The sequence below is a fragment of the Anarhichas minor genome, unplaced genomic scaffold, assembly GCF_050575085.1.
Source record: "Anarhichas minor isolate MPS153535 unplaced genomic scaffold, ASM5057508v1 ptg000080l, whole genome shotgun sequence".
Taxonomy (NCBI): domain Eukaryota; kingdom Metazoa; phylum Chordata; class Actinopteri; order Perciformes; family Anarhichadidae; genus Anarhichas; species Anarhichas minor.
The window spans coordinates 1,209,112-1,224,656 of NW_027466526.1; the positions used below are offsets into that span (position 1 = coordinate 1,209,112).

Below are 15,545 nucleotides of genomic sequence, written 5' to 3' on the forward strand. Positions count from 1 at the left end.
ATGATTCTTAGATGCATCGCGATTCTCTCTCCAACGATTATGACTTGATGCAGAAAACTCAACAAACTCAATCGCCAACGTTGTAATTCTGTGATTCCTTCACCGCTGCCCCTGAACGCAACAGACGTAAAACACGCGTGTTTTGTTTACGTTCTAAAGGAGGATAAAGACCAGCAGATGGTAGTAACACGCTATGCGTGACAACAGAATAAAGTCTCCCCGTACCCGCGCACTTTATCGCTGTAAGGTTTTACCACATGTTCCCGAATAGCTGAATTCTCATTGCCTATAACAGAAGTCTGTATTGTTTATTTGTGAATGAGTGCAGCTTTTTATGTCAAATGACTCAGAACGTGCTGAATTCTGTGTTTTTACTACGAGGGTGCTGCTACAGGCCCAATTATATATTTATCTTTGCAGTGCTTGGAAATGTAAAATGTGACCCACCAGTTGACACATCTCTTCTATTTGAGTTTTTTGATCATAAATCATTGCATATATGCAGTGTTTTAGAGTCACAGTGAGAAAATAAATCGTGTATAGAAAAATGTCGATGCATCAATAGGAATGGATAATCATAGCCTAGAGGCCCCCCCCCCCCCCCCTAATAGTCAGGGCAATGTTGCTTTCAGCAGTTCAAGAGGCTGGTAAATTGAATAAAGTGTTACTTCAACACTGCACCACAGCTGAATGTTTTAGCAACATGACAAACTTTCTTTGCACAATATTGACTTATTCATCAATATTTTGCAGCACTAGGTCACTAAACAGCATCGTCACAGCAGGAGCCCCGTTGTTTTCTGCTCTGCTTCACTAATTTTCTGATTTTAGCTAAAATTGATGCTGGAAGCTACAGTTAGTCTCCGCTCCCTGCATGTGCTGCATAATAACGCTGTTGCAAAGTGAAGGCAGCGATAGCTGTGGTGACGTTTACTGTAAGGACACCTCGGAGACAGTACGACTTGTTGGTCGAGATTTGTTCGTCTTGGCAATGCTCAAACGTCCAAAATTTGAGAAATTTAAACCACTGAAGACAAACGCCTCGTCCCCTGTGTAGATGTCTTATGGACATACAGAGAGCAGAATGCCACAGCAAGGGCTCTGCCCGTGTCATTTCTATCGCCACACAATGTTACGTTATAAAGTCAGGATACTGAAGCATGACTGATATGTGACCTAAAAACAGGCAGAGGCAAATATAGGCTTGTCATAACAGTCCTGGTCAACTATCAATCACAGTCTCAGGATGACCACACACACACACACACACACACACACACACACACACACACACACACACACACACACACACACACACACACACACACACACACACACACACACACACACACACACACACACACACACACACACACACACACAAGCGTAATCATCAGATCAGATATCAAAAGGCAGTGTCTGTCTGGAAGATTAGAAGAGCCATCTGTCCGCCATGTGGAAAGCCTCAGCTTATCAATAAACTCCACACACTTCTGTATGTGCATATATCTCTGTGTGTGTGTGTGTGTGTGTGTGTGTGTGTGTGTGTGTGTGTGTGTTTGATCCAGCCACTAGTATGTGATGTAAATTAGAGAGACAGAAACAGTAGCACAGAATATATAGCTAAAAGTAACGACACAAATAACCACTTCTCCTTTTGGTTGATCGTATTGGTTCATTTAGACTGAAATGAATCTGGCCTAGTGCCATTCACCAGTACAACACATTTTAGGGATAAAACACTTCCAAAAGCATTTATTTTCCAACACAAACAAACACACACACACACACACAAACACATCCTGGAAATGACTTGTGGCCGCACTTACTGCTGAATCAATACATAGCAATCGATCGTCTTCCTTGCTCAACACTACCTGTGTTTACTCCGTTAACTTCCCCCTGTATAGATCTATACTGCCAATACAACCCCAGGATGAGAGTGGAGAGCAAGGATTAATAAGAGTGAGAGCCTCAGAGAAAGGAACCGCAAAAAGACGTGTCAGAAAATGCGAGCAAATTGGAAGTGGTTGACTGCGTTGACATTGAATATGAAAATGAATAAAAGTTTCTGTGCACACACAGACACACACACCCCTTCAAGCTCAATTATTACTTGTCTACACCATGCCTTGCAGAGTGGACAGTCGAAAAGCTATTCGGTCTATAACCTGTGGATGACACATCACCACACACACACACACACACACTTTCTCTCTGGTCAAGCAAGGTCCTGACGATGCTTCCAGTCAAGTCATCTTTCTGCTCGGTGATCAAGGTTACTTTGTCCGATGATTCAAATTAAGCCCACTGCTCAAATCATCCGCGCCTTTTAAATCCACTTCATCTAATATCTGTGCTCTCACATGGAAATCTAGCACATTGTCTGATCTCTACTTCATACATATAAATTAATCAGCTGGGACACATGTAGAATTCATTTTGTTACAAAAAGACAGAAGTGCGCACACACACACACACACACTGCCTTGTATTGAAATACTTGTGAGGACCCCTGAATTCTATAACCCACCGAAGTATTCTTTTGTTGAAATTTCTGACTGGTCCTTGTGAAACACATGAATTCATACAACACGCACGCACGCACGCACACACACACACCTCTCCCTTCACTCACAGGTAGCCAGTGCTTTCATTTCAGCAGGTGGCCTCATGTGAGCATCCACACACACGACGCTACAGGTCAACCCTGCTTTCCATTTCAGCGGGTGGTCAGCGAGTAATGGCACTGATGGCTGAACATTGGACACTCAGACAGAAAGCCGGGGTTATCTTCCAAAACAACACAAAAAGGGCCAACGGAAATTGAGGGAGGCAGAAAACCCCCAAAGGGGGCCTTGAAAAGTCATTGGCTACATGTCCTTGAGTGCCCAACTCTCCATTTCTTTGCTTTTTATCCATATGTCACCCACACACACAGTGTCCACCCACACCCGCAGCCTGGCGTGCCACGCTAATTGCTAATGTCTTTCAAGCTTTCATTTCCTCTTCATGAGGGAAATTACATTTGTTTTCCTTGTTGAGTCAAGATGACAGAGAAAACAAAGGACAAATTAGAAGTGAGAAAGACCAAAAAGTCTCTTCCAGCTTGTAAAAGGAACAGACAAGCTAATTATGCAAAAAGAGAAAAAGCAACAATGAGTTGTCAAATGTCAAAGAATATAGATCGTCTTGCTTTGGTCTTTCTGGCTCTACTGTCAAGGAGTCCGACATAATATCGCGCTGTTTGTCCTCCAAGAGAGGGAAGCTAAGTGAGTCCCTGACATCACTCAACTGTACAAATGAAGACATGTGACCGGATAAAAACACTGACATTTTGAAATTAGGACAGTTGTGTCAAATTATGTGAATGAAACTCAATTAACCCTTTTGTTTGCTGTGTCTCATCTGTAAGGGCAACTTTAACGCTCAAGGTTGAAGGGGTGATGGAAACGATATTTTATTTCACAGTAAACTGAGGCCCCAGTGGACATTCTCCACCATGACGTCACACGCCTAAGAAAAACAACATGTGGATGAGGTGACGCACACAACTGGGAGCACAACTTGAGATGCTGGGGGTTAAATGCCTTGTTAAATGGCACCGGATGCAACATGTTGAAGGGGTGGGACAGCATTACTCCGTTACCTCCTGTGCAGTGTGGACATGCTGGTCTGAGATTTGAAATGTCAAACTGTAGGACATTAGGTTTTTAATATATTGCTATTAGGCCACCTCTGCATTGCCTTACTTTGATTTAAGGCTCAACACTTCGGATGTGAGCACAACCTGGCTTCCCCCCTCCTCCCTTTTCTAGACTACCTCCTATCCTCATTGTTTCTTAGTCCCGCCCTTCCTCAATCCCCTCCACCCCCAAGCCTTTCCCTCGGCTCTGGCCTTATCCCATTACTCACATCCCCTCCATGATATTCCCATTATATCCCTTCAGTGTATTCCCAATCCCTGTGGAGTGCGGCGGTATTCCTGGGATAACAGGAGGTTGGCTGGCTTCTGCTGGGAATAGGGAATAGGCTTCCTTCCTCTTGAGGGACTATCCAGCTTCTCCCTTCATTTATCTCTCGCTTTCTTCATCAGAGAAAGGGAGAAAGGAACAAATGAATGAACACTGGCGCAGTGATTCGTGCGCTCATTCTTCTTCCTCTCCTACCTGTAGTGCATCTTTCTAGTTTGAGAAACAAGTCTAAAGATTTCACCACCCTTTGGGGAATCAATTTGTTCTGTGTTTTTGTGCTTTTTCTCAGAGGAGTAAGGCGTGGTCTCTCTTTCGGTCGACTGGCTTTCCTATGCTTACATATGGGAGAGTGCTTCTAGCAATGAGGGAGATCTTCCTGTCCTTGGAGAAATGAGTGCCAGAGAGGAATAATCCTCGTTTGCCTCCTGCAGTCCCTTACGAACACCAGTGGACATCTGGCGTTTGGCATCATATCGACAATTTATGTTTTCTTACCAATGACTCAATTTGTAATGTGGCTGTGAAAAAATGCAAGAAAAGGATGACACCAATAAATCCCTCGACTCATCGGGTCGGTTTGTGATGCTGATGCTGAATTTCTTTCCTAAGAGTAATCAATGGATGAGATTGACCACTGATCCCCCTCCTCTCCTCAAGTTTTCCGATTTTCCTTCTTCTCTATCCGTAGTTCCCTCGAGGGAATCTGAAGGCACGAATGGCCGGGGCCCCTAATCCCATGGCCTCGAAATTGTTACTGGGTGTTGCCTACATGTGGGTCACCTTGTAGGATCACCAACACACACACATAAGTACACACGGCTCGGGATCACACTAATCTCCTGGCCTCTAAATGGTTACACTTGACTGCGTAGACTCATGGGCCTATTTGTAGGACCTGAGACAAATTCAAAGCCTTGCAGCTGTGTGACAGAAAGAGATGAGAGAGGGCTGTCCCTTTATCACAGTATTGCTCTGTTAAAACCACACATACGTAATACAACAATGCACAGTCCTGTACACTAGTGCGTGTACTTGGGACTGCAATTGCAATCATTTGCAGCATCAATTCTGACAAAATAGTAAGTGAGATAGTAAAACACAGGATGTTGTGTTTTGTGATTGCAAAAACCCCAAACAAAAGGACACCTGTTTTGCCAAATGACAACTTTAATATTCAAAACAGTTTCACCCTCATGTCAGCACACTACTATTTACATATCCATATTTACATATTAACAGCCTGTCTACCTGTCAAATGTCTGCGCTCAACTTGAGGATATTATATCCAATTTATTCAACTCAAGTTTATAGAAAATGATGAAAATGTATTTATTTCCTTTTTTCTTTCCTCTGTTGATGTCTCTCAGTCCTCAAACTACTCCCCTCCTAACCCTTTACCTTTCTCCATTACATTAATCCTCCATCTATTCATTTCTGCAGATTTAGCAGAGTCTAGTTTGCGCTCCCTGTTCGCCTCCCTTCTTCCGACCGTCGCTTTTGGCTTCAAGTGCATCTGCATCTCTCATCATTACCCTTCATCCCAGCATCCACCTCCCCGCTGACTCTTCCTCTAGTCTTTCATTGCAGCCCTTTGCCCTTTTATCTTTTTCACCCCTTCCCTTCTCTCACTCAGCAAAGTGGGGCTATCTGACACGCATCACATAGTTGTAAGATAGTGGAAAGACGGAGCCAGCGTACGGTTTCTCTCAAACGCGTAAGCGCATCAGGCGATGTGTATACTGCAGAATGACGGCTGTCAAAAACTGAACCGTCTCTCATACGCTTTCTTCATACGATATCAATTCCCACCACGTCTGCTACTGTGTGTGAGAAGAGCAATTGTGTGTGTGTGTGTGTGTGTGAGAGAGCTGGATGTCTGTGCTAACGTGTGTGTGTATGTGAGAGGTGGAGTCAGAGAGAACATTGTAAGTTTTCATTGGCTGAAACATTGCGGCGTGTAATGTTGCGTAGCACGCAGTCAGCCAATCATAAGGTCCCCACACACTCCGTTTTATGAATGAGACGGCATGTATGCGAAGTACACACACACACTCAGAGTGAGAATACTCTACAGTGATGTAATACAATCACACAGAGCAGTAGACGCGCGAGTAACTCTAATGCAGTACGAGCTGAATCAGAACAGTTCAGCAATGTTTGCTACATTTTTGAATACTGTCAATTATTATCCTGAAAAATGTACATAAAATTGGAAAAACAAAAGGAAATTGATTGTCTGCAAATGTCACACGCCCTTCATACCAGTGAAATGCTGGTACATCTAAATAATATGCCGAATGTTTTTCTTCCTTCCTTGAAAATGTATTTCGTGATAAAGCATATATAACACCTGCTAATCCAAAGCCAATGATGCATTTCATATCAATCATAATTTCAAAGCAGTTCATTGTCTAAATGGCACCGTAAAGTAACATCGTATGCAACGCGTCCGGCATTTTCTATCCACAGCGACACCTCAAATACGTGCTCATCAATAACACTCATCAAAACAGCTCAGATCCTCTCTGTGAGAGCCAGATCCTCCAACCGTCTGTGTCCAAACCAGGAACTGAGAACGCCTCATTTGGCTGACATTGTGTGCTGGGGAGTAATTTTGCCTAACCGGTATGTAAAATCATAACTGAAGTGCTGTGTGTGTGGCTGGCTGGCAGAGAGGACATTGGGAGGGGAGGGGAGCAGCCAAAAACAATCAAAATATCCTGGTGTGACTTTCCATGAAGGGTGTGCGAGCGTTTGTCTGTGTGCGCGTGCATGTGCGGCCATATGCGAGTGTACACGCCTTTCTATGAAGTCACTATTTGGCACATTGCTCTGCTGCTCAAATGTGGTCCATTTGCATCAGTGTGCTGTCGTGAGTAAACAGTGCCCTCTTTAGCTGCACAGAGGAACAGCAGCCACGAGCCACGCTGAACAAACACAGGCAGCCGGACACGTGTGGAGACAATGGAAGCAGAGAGGCGAAGGTGACACAGGTTGTTATAAAAGTAGAAATGCAAAACAAAATATTAAGGAGAGTATATTATCTCCAGACTGTTCAGGATTACGAAACATTAAATATTTCATATCATTTATGACTGAATAAATGAAATGGCTGGTGGTAATCACCTCAACTGGTAAGCACCAAGACATTTGAGGAGAAGGAATACTCATGTCCTATATATCATATCCAAAATATATATTGTATGTAGGTGCTAAGATGCTCTCCACCTGAAGAATGAGGAGAGGTCCCACCTCATCCAAACGGTGACCAATCTTCTTAACCTCCTGCCACTTTATATCCAACCTTAATCAATAAGGCTTGTTATGTAAAAGTCTCCATGATGTCCAACAGCATTACATTATATTAATTTCAGGTCAATAACAGTGGTACCAAAGAGCTGGCTACATATTAGTCATGATCACATAAGATGTGTAGCCTTCAAGGACTGAAAGTTACAACTTTTAAAACTATGAACGAGAACACAGAAGGATGACCTCATCCTGATATTGCGGCGGTGCAATCGTTCAACAAAAGGCTCTTCCAATGAGCCATGGCTGCCACCTAAAGGCCACCAGAAGAACTGCTACTATGTCTTCTACCAGGTGATGTCATAGTTTAAGAAAGAGAGAGAGCGAGAGAGAAAGTGTTAGAGAGGGAAATAAAAGAGAGACGGGGGAGGGCAGGGAGTGTGAAAGTGAGAAAACAGGCAGGAAAGATGAGAGGGAGGGTGAGAAGGTGATGTCATGTTTTCAGAGCTGTGGAAGCCGTCTTTGTCCAAACTCTTTGATTAAACTCTGCAGATCGGCACTGCGGATATGAATGACAGACTCTACGGAGGTATCCGTGTGATATTCATCGGATATCTTCATATGAAGGACATACAATTCAGACGGACAAAGGATAATGTTCAACCAACTCGACGTCCTAATTTTCAGTCTGTCCACATCCTAGAGACACTACATCCTTCAGAAGCCCAATTCAGTCCTCGCCATTCCACACTAGTCCACTCTCTACAATTCCCTCCCAACAATTTCATGCCATTCCAGACTATACCATTCAAAACAATCACCACCTCTCCCGAGTGTAATCTCCCCTGATTCTGGCCATGACAGGCAATTTCTCCTTCCAACAACCTTTCAGTGAAAAACAATGAGTGAAGATACACACACACCCAAAGAAAGATAAGGGGGAGATGTAAAGGAAAAAAAAGTGATGCAGGAGGAAAGAGACAGAAGAGACAAGAAAGCATGCGAAGAGAGAAGACAGATAAAAAGCAGAAAAGAGGGAGACAGAAAGCAAACTAATCCTTCAGCTTAAGCAGTGAGACACTGACCTTTAAAGTACTTTGTTGAGAGGGGGGAGAGAGAGAGAGAGAGAGAGAGAGAGAGAGAGAGAGAGAGAGAGAGAGAGAGAGAGAGAGAGAGAGAGACACACAACAGGACTGAAGGAGGGGGAGAGTATTCTCAAGCTTCATCTGTAAAGTATTTTGGCATCTCTGAGCTACATAGTGGGATAAATTCATATTAACTGAAGTGGTAAATAACGGAGGACTGCTCTATTTGCTAAGCCGTTACCGGTTTGTCAGCGGCGGTCATGTTGTTATAACTTTGCTCCATTCACGACCTGAACAGAACCCGGTGTAAAGAAAGATAGACTGAGTGTAGCACCCGTCTCCTGTTCTTCTATTTTGGGGTTGAAAATCGGCAAAGTTTCCCTTTGTTTCTTTCTCATGGGCGCACACATCAGGTGATGCATCTTATCTTGAAGAATGAAGAATGGCGGCTGTCAAACATGCCCAAACAGAATAAACTAGAGAGGAAACAATATTTTTTATGAGCAACAATATTAATGCTGCTATTTGAGAGTACGTCCACTGAACTGATAACAGTTAAACACTTTCTGGAATCAGGATCTCTGTGTGGTCACTGCATGGTCCTACTTTAAGGAGCAGAGAAGGACGCAGAACAAAATCTAATCTAGAGATTAGAAAAATGCAATATCCATAAAAGCATGCTTTAACCTTATTACCTTAGAGCGTATTACATTACACCGTCTTCGTCTTGAAATGCGTCTTTATCTGCTGAGGACCTTCAGACCACCAGAGACGCTTTGTACTGTAATCAGATTCTGAGACAGATATTTCCCATACAGAAATCAAAGTGGGAATACAAAACAACTAACTATAAACAAGTCTTCACCGAACTCACTTCCTGAAAGAAAACTGCCACCGTTCCACTATACAGTACATTTATGTTTTTCTGCACAGAGAATTACGAGGCAGCAGCCCCAGCTCTCTTCAAAGCTCTGACAGGTGTCTTCATTGGAAACACTATTTCATAACAAGCGTTGCACTTGGTGGATTTATGTCATCTGTAGCGACAGCGGCGTTACGCCGCCATTATCAGCATAGTGAACCGCACAGTGCAGGGGGAAAAACGTTGCCAAAATTGCCAAAGAGGAAGAAAAGAGCAGCAAAGTGGGGGGGCCAGCCCTACACACGCAAGTTTGTCAGTGATTGACGGACTGAGTGAGTGATAAAATAACACCAGTTATTGCACTTTCAAAATGATTATGTGGCACAGTGTTTCTGCCACCACAGCAAAAGAAAAAAATATATCACTCAATAAAACAAAACATCTCGCGATCAATCATATGGAAAAAGGAAAGCTGATGAGGTCATCATTAGTCTCCTATCCCGATGTTTTAATATAGTTGTATATTGCCAGCTGGCTTTGATGGACAATGATGTGCCTGAACGCTGTGTTGGAAAAGGATGAAATGTAAGGAAATGAAGTCGTTTTTTCAATGTATTTGTATCGAGTATTTCAATTCACTTTTTCCCACTAATGACATCTGTAGAACATGCTATTAGTTACATTACAAGACATCTGAGAAGACGACTGATAGAAACTCTGTTTTGCCTTTATTTGATAGACAGAAACTGGCAATGGGGGAGAGGGAGAGGTTTGACATGCAACAATGGTCCCAAAGCTGGAATCAACCACCCGGCTACCAATGCTCTCAAGAGAAAACAAGAAAGGTGGAAAAGATGGAGATCAAGGGTCTACCAGATGAGGGGCTGGGGGGGGCTGTTGGCCTGTGTTCATGAGTAAATTGTGTCTTGTGTGTGTGTGTGTGTGTGTGTGTGTGTGTGTGTGACTGATCTGCATTTTTGAAGTGTGTGATTAATGTCCCTCTATAGCTGGGGAGACCCCATGGTGAGAGAAATGCCTGAGGGGTTAATATTAACTCTCTCTTTTTTAGCGCACACACATAGTAATTGTGTGGATACTGTACAATTAAGAACACAACCTGGCACAATAAATTCCTTTTTTCTATGAATTAATTAATTAATTGAATAGTCTCGGTCTGTGGTCACAACTCTCGTCTCACCTGATGCCCTGCCCACAGCACTATCTGGTTGGTCAGTCGATACCTGGACCTAATCATGATGAAGAACGTCTCCTTACCTTAATAAATTAGAAATTATAAGTTCCAACTGGTTCATATGATTGGCAGACTCAAAACATGTTCCAAATCCTGCCTCTGTGTGTGTGTGTGTGTGTGTGTGTGTGTGTGTGTGTGTGTGTTGCAGATCTTTATACATCCATGACACAGACAGAGAGGAGAGAGACGAAGATGGCGATGTAACCTGGTTGCTACGTTTTGATAAAGTCCCATCCTCACTAGCGCGCTGGACGGTAACTAGCAGGTCAGAAGTGATGGTTGAGGATTTTTTGTATGATTCTATACATTGCTTTTAAGCAAAATGGTGCATATTATACCTTTAATTATGTTTACCTAAATACATTTGCTGAACAGCACGCTGCCTAAGAAACTCAATTCAGAGCAAAACAAAGCATCCCACTCCAATAACACAAGCTACAGCTTACTTACAAAGCAAGACTGCCCCCTTGTGTCTAAAGATATTAATGACATCAGTTCTACAGAATGGTATTAAAAAATATATTTTTTACCATTTCAGCTGTTCATTTACTTTCATTCCACTGGTCTAAAATAAATCACATCCATCTATAATATATAAGTAGGAGTATTCTAGTACGGTTGATATTTGTATTGTTATTCACTGACAATCAGTCAATAGACTCGATACAAACCACAAATGAATAATCTCTCACCGGTCATCTTGTATCCGCTGGCAGCTAGCTGTCCGGCCATGTACTCTCCATCTGAGTTGTTGTGACTGCAGCCCCACGTTTTCATCCAGATTTTTTGGGTGCCAGGGATCAAACTAAAAATGAACAATGAAATGTGCTATTGTTACATGATGTGTGGAATTTTCTTTAAAAAGGAATAGCTAGAACTAATGTTATTTCGTAAAACTGATGAAGACTAAAGACCTAAGTTGTGTGTCGTGGGACACGTTAAGGTGCTTTCACACCTAAACTGTTTGATTCAGGCAGGTGGGAAAGCAAGACGAATGACAAGCAGGCTCTGCTGTGGTCCTTTGTAGTATGAAAGCAAAGTGGACAAATCACACAATTTAGCGACAATAGTTATGACATCAAATGATATGGAGGGGGGGTTCCATGACACATGAAAAATACGTGACAAAAATTTAAAAAAGAACGTAAGCATAATTTAGCATTTCACCGATAAAAAAAGTGAGTGAAACGTACAACCTTTGTAATATTACCATAAGACAGCTCTCCTATTTTTACTTGTCCATCATTATTCATGACGTATGAGGACCAGTGGCAACCTAAACTAACAAAGCTCACAATTCAATCAAGTATTTCTTTATGAGGTCTGTGAGCCACCAGAAAAGTTAAGTATAAACAAGGAGCAATAAAATACTGTAAGACTTTCTGGCTGTCACCAGAATTTTGTTTTCCCGGACAGACCCATGTAGCCCCGATGATGCAGAATGATAATCTGCATCAACACAGGGACCAGAACTAAGCAAAGTTGCTGTACTTCTCCAAATCAAAAGATATTACAAAAAGCTGCAAACAGCTCAATTACAAAAAGAATTCCAATTCTGCATTTTACTTTTATACTTCTTTGACTTCACGGACTAAAATCAAACTGTTAAAAATCACTAATGGTTGGGTTTAATACTTGCAGTTATTTGAATCAGCCTAAAACATACTGAATACTAGCGATATCACAATAAACTCTCATCCTGAATTACTGCTGAACATTTGACGTACCTGTCAGTGTGGAGCTCCTCGTGGCTCAGAGGCTCTTTCTTCTTCCTGGACCTTGGCATGATGCTCTTTCTAGCAGACTGTCTCTCGTGAGGAGTCGGGTCGCTAGAGGACACCATGTCCTCAATGTCGTCAATCAGAGAGTCACAGGCGGACGGCATGATGGTCTGAAAATGAGACAGCGCCATCGTCAGCACAGCATTATTCTATACATCGTCTATACAGTGTCTAATCAAATAAAATGTAATAAAACAAAACCAAAAATAAGTAGTATCCCAGCAGAGTACCGCTATAAAAAAAATTGTATTTTGTTTTTGATGAATCTGTTGATCATTTTCTCATTTAATCAATTGTTCATTGTTTCAAAAAAAAGAAATCACTCCAGATACACACCTGGAGTGCGTCACACTGGTGCTTAAAACATGAAAGTTAACTATAGGTAGTGTGCTGCTTCTTTCCTGTACATCTTTAGTAAATGTTGTCTACGGTGGAGATGTCATAATGTTGGTAAGGAAAGACATGTTGAATTCATTTGGTGTTCCATTTTTGAAAACATAAACTGTAGAGAATTCATTACGTTGATCAATGAATATGACATCCTCATGATTAGAGCAGAGCACCCGTTTCTTCTGACACACCTGAGTTGATTAGGCTATTCCATATAGAAATACATGTTCGACAGATGTTGATATTGTTACGGTTTATCATTCTCCTGGCTTTCTCAACAGTGCAAAACGTGTTGCATATTTCAATTTAATTCCTCTTTCATTGAAAATATGCCAGAAGCTACATGAGTGACAGGAAAAAAAACAAGTAAGCAGGTCAAGCCTGCAAAAGAGACGTTAAACCTGTAACGTTTGTGCTTTCTTGTACTTTGCGTTGACATACTAAAAATAAAATAACCGAAAACCACATGATACTGTAGCTTCTGTAACATATGTAACGTTAGTATTTTATTAAATTACGCACAACTTTCACCTCTGACCTAACAGCACGCATGCATGTTGAACAATACAAATTATAAACTGTGAACATGTATAATTTGACAGATACCTAGCAAGCTATAGTTTAATTATGTTGGGTTACATGAGCAGGCTAGCTATTAGCTTGGCTAGCCTCATTATCTAGCCACTACCCACGTGCCCTTATTTTGGACATCAGTACCCCTTAAGACACTGTATCTGTACCTTACCTGAGACGCGATGCGGTTATTGGTTCAGAGAAGAACGAATTCCGATGAAATGGTGTTTTGGAAATTGAAAAATTGTATTATTTACACCATCAAAACAGTTTTCAGAACTCTCAGACCGCCATACTTTTACGTAGCTACGGTGTGTAAAGAGGGACAAACTAGTCACGTGCGTATTTTCCGCGACTGGAGTTAATGCATCACTTGTGCCTATATCTATATAGATATAGATATATATAGACAGTCATCCCTGAAGACAAAATCAACACATTTCTATATTCATATTGCCTTTATTCAAATGTTCAATTACAAACACCCAGAGTACAAAAACAAATCCATTTACCCCCCCCCCCAAAAAAAAAGAAAATGCAACTCAACTTCTTCATTTGACAGATGTTAAAGAAACTTGAATAACTGAATAACATAAATCAGATAAGTTTACCTTCAACATTCAACAGCACACCAATACTTTCACCCATGCATTCAAATTTCGTTGTGATATGACAGGTTTTTCTTCTGTAATTAGTGGAAACAGGCAGCAATATCGTAATTTTACAGTCAATTCTTTCCTATGACATAGTTAACGTTTCACATAACTGTTACAGAATATTTACCGATCAGTATATTGTATTTGGTAACAGCTTAAGAATAACCGTAGGAAAATAGCAGGTACAACAGTGCTGTTTCAATCTTCACTACAGTTAACACCACATTTAGCCTAATGATGCGATTCTGTGAGATCTAATCACATGAATCGCGCATTAGAAATGAAGGAGCTGTAATCATGTCACCCATAATATATATTTCAGACTCACCGGCAATGACACGAGCTTAAGCGGTGCATTAAAATCTTTAACATTCCATTAGATACCCATGGAAAGGTACATTCTTCCCAAAAATCAGGTTTCCATCATGTAAAGGTGGATAAAATATTAGGACCAGATTCTGGCCGCTTGAAATCGATGGAGGAAAACATAATTACCTTTGTAAATGGTGTTAGAAAATAGCACAACTGAGGTTAGAGGACCAAATGGGGAAAATATTTAGCTTGATTTTCTCCAAAAATACATATAAAATACATGGATATAAATATGCCTAACGGGAGATTGTGTTATCAATCAGAGCATTTCTGTGCATTTAAGTCAAATTTTACATTCACTTACAACAGCACTAATTAAGCTACATGCTGATTTAGAAACTGTGAAGTTCGTGTTAATGATTGGGTTTTGATTTTAGGTAGTTGTTTCAACAGGCAATACTCTCCATGAAAAAAAAAAAAGTGTCACAGACTCCCTCACATCATTCCAAAAATAAAACGGACACACGGTGTCACAGAAGCAAACCCCCCCCCACACACACACACACACACACACACATCAGCAGAGGACACAAGTCACTGATAATGGTTCAGTGGTGTATATAGACATGGCAATGTCTCCTAATGGCCAGTAGACCGCAGAGAGGCCAACTGCGAAAGATTGAGTGCATGTATTCATCATTGAATGTGTACTACATGTTGTGTCAAAGAGATGGAAACAAGACGTAAATAACTTATGGGGGGAAAAGATTGAAAACAAAACCAAAAAAAACAAAAACATATCGCACGTTTTCTGCTTTTCTACCGATTAAATGTGCACCCGAATATTCAAAGTTGGGATGCAACAGCATGAGAACGGTTTAAGAGCAAAGGCATACTCTTAAATCAGGATGTGAGTGACATCTCGCATGTAGCGAAAGAGAAAAGTGCGATGTAATATCCAACATCACATCTAAATAATACAAGGGGAATTTCTATGAAAAAGGGGGATTCAAACATACACACTATGGCATTCACCTCTATGCCCTATTACTATAGTCAGACATTAAGTGAGAGGTAGCCTACAGTACCTTGTGCACTGAAAAATTTAGAAAACTGTACATCAATTTACACCTGGCAGGCTAATCTTTCACATTACTCACACATGCTGCACACACAATTACTCAAGCGCACGTGAATCAGGGCAAGGGAAGTTTACACTAACAGCAGCAATATTACCCGCGGCCGCAGGTTTCTCTAGATTGAAAGCCAGGGTTTCCGACAAGATGTTTGCGTTATTATAAGGGATGTCATCAAACAACAGAAGCTATCAGAAGTGAACTGCAATGGTGTTCCAAATACCACAACAAAAACACATCCCTACAGCTCTTTGTTCAGCAAGTCCTCCAGCTGG

General features: G+C 41.5%; 1 protein-coding gene across 1 annotated transcript in view; it reads right to left on the reverse strand.

The window, feature by feature from the left end:
* cdkal1 (CDK5 regulatory subunit associated protein 1-like 1) overlaps window positions 1–13,473 on the reverse strand; it is a 200,574-nt gene extending 187,101 nt beyond the window's left edge. Inside the window, exons 1-3 of the mRNA XM_076081315.1 lie at window positions 13,339–13,473; window positions 12,150–12,313; window positions 11,115–11,227 (exon numbers count right to left, since the gene is read on the reverse strand). Of these exons, the coding sequence (XP_075937430.1) occupies window positions 11,115–11,227; window positions 12,150–12,307 (271 nt within the window). The 5' untranslated portion in view covers window positions 12,308–12,313; window positions 13,339–13,473. The remainder of the gene's footprint in view (window positions 1–11,114; window positions 11,228–12,149; window positions 12,314–13,338) is intronic.
* Between the last annotated feature and the right edge of the window lie 2,072 nt (window positions 13,474–15,545).